Source organism: Pristis pectinata, chromosome 7 (assembly GCF_009764475.1).
Source record: "Pristis pectinata isolate sPriPec2 chromosome 7, sPriPec2.1.pri, whole genome shotgun sequence".
In the NCBI taxonomy this organism is placed as follows: domain Eukaryota; kingdom Metazoa; phylum Chordata; class Chondrichthyes; order Rhinopristiformes; family Pristidae; genus Pristis; species Pristis pectinata.
In genome coordinates, this window is record NC_067411.1 from 87,480,695 (window position 1) to 87,486,694 (window position 6,000).

General features: G+C 38.0%; 1 protein-coding gene across 1 annotated transcript in view; it reads left to right on the plus strand.

Moving 5' to 3' along the window:
• Positions 1-1,353, plus strand: part of epb41l4a (erythrocyte membrane protein band 4.1 like 4A) — an 86,486-nt gene extending 85,133 nt beyond the window's left edge. Inside the window, exon 7 of the mRNA XM_052019712.1 lies at positions 1,229-1,353. Coding sequence (XP_051875672.1) covers positions 1,229-1,353 — 125 coding nt within the window. The remainder of the gene's footprint in view (positions 1-1,228) is intronic.
• Positions 1,354-6,000: the final 4,647 nt, after the last annotated feature.

Sequence of the window (6,000 nt, forward strand, 5' to 3'; positions counted from 1 at the left end):
AAGTATGTCATTCCTTGGATATGGAGACCAATGCTATGCACAGCACTGCAATAAATGTTATCAAATCCATGTAGAATCTCAACAAATACTCCAAATCTCCTTGCAAAGAGGCCAGCATACAATTTGCCTTCCTGATCGCTTACTGAATGTGCATATTTAATTTTTGCATTTCTTGACTGGCACATCAAGATCCTTCCGTATGTCAATATTAACTTGTTTTAAAAGAATCTGTTTTTTTTATTCTTCCCATCCAAGTGAATAACCTCACATTTTCCTATATTTATACTTCTACTACTTTCCTACCCTTTCACTTAACCTGGATGTATATATTTGCAGACTCTTGCATCTTCCTGATACCTCTATTTCCCACCCAGCTTTGTATCATTAGCAATCCTGGATGTATTACTCTGTCTTGTTATCCAAGTCATTGCTATAAATTATTAACCCTTTTGTTAACTTGCACCATGGCCTATGCTAGTACTGCAGGTATTGATGAAGATTGTCATGCTCTGTCTAACTTTCCCAATGGCCATAAGAACTTCTAGCAAGTTTATATTTGGATTGCAACTGGCTGCACAAATCCACATCTTAAAAGTTGATGCTGTTTTATATATTTTGTGCTGGGCATTTTCCACATATAAACCTGCAATTTTTCCACCAGTCATTTAAATGAAATGGGGGAAATTGTTACTAGAAGAAGCAAACCCCAGTCCATACACATGAGGACAAGTATTCTTAAAACTAAGCTTGTCTTTCATTTTGCCAAAGAATATTTTGTAAATATATTTATACAATAAACTCTTGTTCGCTCCAGGTGGAAAGGATAATAATTGGCATAGAATTTCTGAGTGTAGGCCTGTTTGTATTCCAAGCCCCATTCCAGTACCTTCAAATTACATATTTGACGGAAGTAAGAATGAACATTATCACTATAAGGTAGAAGGAAATGAACAAGCATGACAGTTTCACCAAACGTTGACAGTAAGCATGACACATAAAGCAACACTTTCATTTCAGCATAGACAAATTATGTCTCCCTGCATTTTTGATAAGATCAGTATCATAGCATGAGGTAGTAAATATTTTTATTTTAAAATTAGAAAGCCTAGGTGAAGATTCAGGGTTCACAATTTATGTACTTGTGCTTATAAAAAATGAGTCAGGCCTGTTGATTAAATGAATCATAAATATGATGGTGAAATTATGATTTTGTTTTCTCTCTCTTCAGCCGAACTTGGAGACTATGATCCTTTTAAGCACACAGCCAACTACGTATCTGAATATCGCTTTGTTCCTGATCAGAAGGAGGATCTTGAAGAAGCAATAGAACAATTTCATAAAGCTTTACTGTAAGGACTTTCAGTTTTTCTCATTAAGCAGAAAAAGCTACCAAAAGTATTAACTAATTTCATAATCTAAATTTGATATCCCTGAAATAAGCTAGAATAAAAAAGTAACAGTATATTTTCTCACATTCTCGAGTGCGATTGCTTATATTAATTATGTGAAGAATTTAATTGATAAAAATCCATGCTCAGATAGCCCAGCTGAATTCCTTAACACTTCTAACAGAAATGAAGGCATGCATTTCTTGAGTGCACAAATAATCTGCTCCCCCGGACAACTAGCATTCTTTGCAATGATATGACATGACCTGACTTCATGTTTTATGCTAATTCTGTTAGGTTTTTGGCAAATACAGTATAATATGCAGATAATGTATAATGCTAGAATGCCTTGTGTCTGAATTTTTGGTTCATTCAGAGGTATATTATCCCCTGTAATATATTTCCACATCTCAGTTGCTGAAGAAAAAGTTAAAAGGGTTAAACATTTACACTGGGTAAACAATCTGCTGGAGGAACTGCGACCCAAAACATCGACAGTTCCTTTACTCCCACAGCTGCTGCTTGACCTGCTGAGTTTCTCCAGCAGATTGTTTGCTGCTCCAACAGGTTGTTTGCTGCTCCAGATTCCAGCATCTGCTGTCTCTTGTGTCTCCATTTATAATGGGTATAGCTGTGCTCTCAATCTTAACAAAGCTTACAATGATAACAGACCCACCACTACCTCAGAAATACCTAGTTATACCTTATGAAGTACATTTGCAATGTAGTCACTTTTGAATTATAGAGAAAATTCCCAAACAATTTGTGCACAAGGTCCCACAAACATCAATAAGATAATGACCACACAGACTTCTTTATATTTGATTAAGGAATAAATATTGGCCAAGCATACTCCTTTGCCCTTGAGACTTTTTACATTAACCTGAATAGACAGGGACTCAGTTTAATATTTTACTGAAAAATGGTACTTTTTCAGCTGCTGTGGAATTGAAGGATCACACTAGAGTTTTAGCTCAGGATCACAACTAGTGCTATGAATATATAAGATCAGAAATAAGAATGCACTGATTGAACCAAAGTTGAGATTCAATTGAATAAACTCAGTTGTGTAAATATTCAGTGGCACATATTACTGAAAAGGTCAAGGCCACATTTTGCTTTGTAATTATTTAAGAGAACAAATTTTTCATTAAAAGCATGTCAACAATTATTTACAATGCAAGCATGAACTACAGAATTAGTTTATTCAAGGTGATTCCATAAAATTGTTAATAATTCTTCATTTAAAACCTGTCTGCCTACTGAATTGCACTTTGTGATCTGTTCCTCATTGATATGAGCGGCGGAGGCTGAGGGAGTATCTGTTGGAAGTGTATAAAATTATGAGGGGCATAGATAGGGTGGACAAGCAATATCTTTTTCCCATTATTGAGTGATCCAATACCAGAGGGCATGCATTTAAGGTGAGAGGGGGCAGGTTCAGAACAGACGTAAGGGGTACGTTTTTTACTGAGAGAGTGGTGGATGCCTAGAATGCATTGCCTGATAGGGTGGTGGAGGCAAATTCACTGGGGGCTTTTAGGAGCAGCTTGGATGGGCACACGAATGAGGGAAAAATAGAGGGATATGGGCATTCTGTAGGTAGGAGGGATTAGCTATGTTGGCACAACATTGTGGACCGCAGGGCCTGTTCTGTGCTGTACTGTTCTATGTTCTATCTATGCTGCTTCAAACTGATACCTGAGCTGATGATGTAAATTTTATGCTGAGTTGCTGGTGAAATATTGGTGCATGTGATAAATTCAAACAAACTAACTGAGCATCCAGTATGCATGGTAAGTTGGGGAATGGCATCAACAGAAATAAAGCTTTATAATGCTTGGTCCATTGATTGAATAAACTCAGTTGTGTAAATATTCAGTGGCAACAGGTTGCCTGAAAGGTTGCTTTGGTAGGTCAACAAATGCTGCATTGAAATGTGTTGTGTGTTCATGTTTGTCTTCTTGCAGTTTTAGATAAGTTCAACCAAATGCTTCTTAGGTGGCATCATAGGTTTCTCTTTCAAAGCTTACTGAATCTTCTCACAAATGATGGTGAATTTCTGGAATTTTCTGCCCCTGAGAGTTGTAGAGAATAGCTCATTAGAAGTATTTAAAATGAAGGTAGATAAATTTTTGGAAAATCGCGGGATTGAGGGTTATATGGATTGGCACAGGGAAGGAGTTGAGGCCTGGGGTAGATCAGTCATAAGGCAGAGCATGCTTGAGGGACTAGTTGGCCTACTCCTTTCACCTTGAATCTTTTTGAGAAGGTATTACCAATAGTTTAGAGCACATTCCATTTGGACTACAGTCTTAGTCTCTTTAAATGTGAGAGTTTGGGACTTAGTAAGTTGTCGATGTAGAGTTAAGCAGACTTGCTTTCTGTTTTCTAATAGCAGATATTCAGATGCTGAAATCTAGTCAGTTTGTTCATGTCTTTGTTGTTCCAAAAGTGTTTTAGAAGCAGCCAAAAACTTGTTTTGAAATTTTCCCAGAATTGGACTAATCAAGTTGATCATATTCACAACAACATTCAACTACTCCTTTGGTTTTGCACAAGTGCCAAAATCCTTTATGTGAGTGATGTTGAAGAGAGGTTCATCATTTGATTTTGCATAATAGATCTTTTTAGAGTGTAATTTGAGCTTGTCTGCAAGCCTGTGTCTGGTTGTCCCCTGGCTTTGGCATCTTTTCTTTACTTCTCAAGTATGCTTTCTAAGACAATCATTTTGACATATTGATTGAAATAAGAATGGACAACAGTTTGTTCAAGAAAAGGCATGTCATTATTCAGCATCTGCTCTCAAATTCAATTGATAAAATGCAGATCATGATGAACATGTTCTCTGATGTATGCACTAGATTTGGCATGGTGGTTGGTATCAAGAAAACAGTTGTCATGAAACCAGGTACCAGTATCCCACCCAAAACCTATGTCAGTAATAAGGTTCTGTACAATGTGAATCATTTATGCATTCGTAGCTCAACACTTACCAGATCAATTAGACTCGACAGACAACTTGATTTTAATCTTGATAAAGCCTCAGTCGCCTTTGGCAAATCTATCTTTTCTATATGGATTAACAAGCTGCTAACCCTGATCTTTAAAGTTGTCTTTTCATCATGTTTTTGTCTTTAGTACTGTTCTTTATGGCTGTGAACAATGTATTAGGCACTCCAGTAGGGAGTGGAGATTGAACAACTTCAACCTTTGCTGTCTCATAACTAACCTTGGAATCACTTGAGACCATTAGAGGGAACTGGCCTTTGTCAATGTAAACTACACAGAGTTCTTGCATGTTTCACTGGCTGGAGCACATACCACAAAATTGTCTGCTGAAGGCTGTGCTCCATGGGTAGTTCAAGCTGTCTGAATGAAGAGAAGGGCCAAAGCTCTGAAATGCTGATGAGGTCAGTGAGTGTCTCAAGAAATTCAGCATTCCCACAGATATCTGGGAGAACCCTGCTCACCATAGAAAGCGCCCTATCTGGATATGGCAAATGCTCTGCCTGGGACCACAAGAAACTGCAGAGAGTTGTGGACACAGCTCAGCATATCACGGAAACCAGCCTCCCGTCATGAACTCTGTCTATACCTCTCGCTGCCTTGGTGAAGCAGCCAACATAATCAAAGACCCCACCCACCTGGGTCATTCTCTCTTCTCCCCTCTCCCATCAGGCAGAAGGTACAGGAGCCTGAGGGCACATACCACCAGGCTCAAGGACAGCTTCTATACCACTGTGATAAGACTATTGAACGGCATCGACCGTATACAATGAGATGGACTCTTGACCTCACAATCTACCTTGTTAAGACCTTGCACCTTATTGTCTACCTACAATGTACTTTCCTGTAGCTGTGACATTTTACTTTGTATTCTGTTATTGTTTTTACCCTGTACTACCTCAATGCACTGTGTAATGAATTGATCTCTACGAACGGTATGCAAGACAAGTTTTTCATTGTACCAAGTGTCAATAATAAACCAATAATAAGACAATAAATACTCCAACCTGGAGAAGTCGGATCAAGACTCATGTAATCACTAAAGAAGTTCTCCAGAGAAACTAGGCTAAGGCCATGGACAAGCCAGGAAGCAAAGTGTGTTTCAACCTGCATTGACACGTGAACGTAGACTTTTGAGAAAGTTTACTACTCGGTCATTAGGTTTCTCTTTCTCACCACTGCGAAGCACCAATGCCTAAATGACTTTCTTATACCCTCTTTCATCTATCATGATGTTAGATAGTCTTCCATTATTTTTCCAACTTAACACTCTCTTCAAGTGTGGTATCAATAATTTTATCCTTGCAAGTAGGTTTAAACACCCAGTATATACTCAAACAAATGTTGCTTACAGCATTCAATTCAATATATTACACAAACACAAGGTAACTTACATAACTGCCAGAGCCTCTTAAGATTTGAAACATGTTTGTTTTTAAAAAATGTAAACTACTTATTGATTGAGAAATTGAAAAATACATTTTGAAACTTTAAGACACAAATGCAACATTTCCCAGCCCAGTTATTGTTTACTCTCCCCTAGCCCTGTATTCCAATCTTCAATGCCCTGGTCCTTCTCATTGCCCTGGTCCCCTCATCTCTG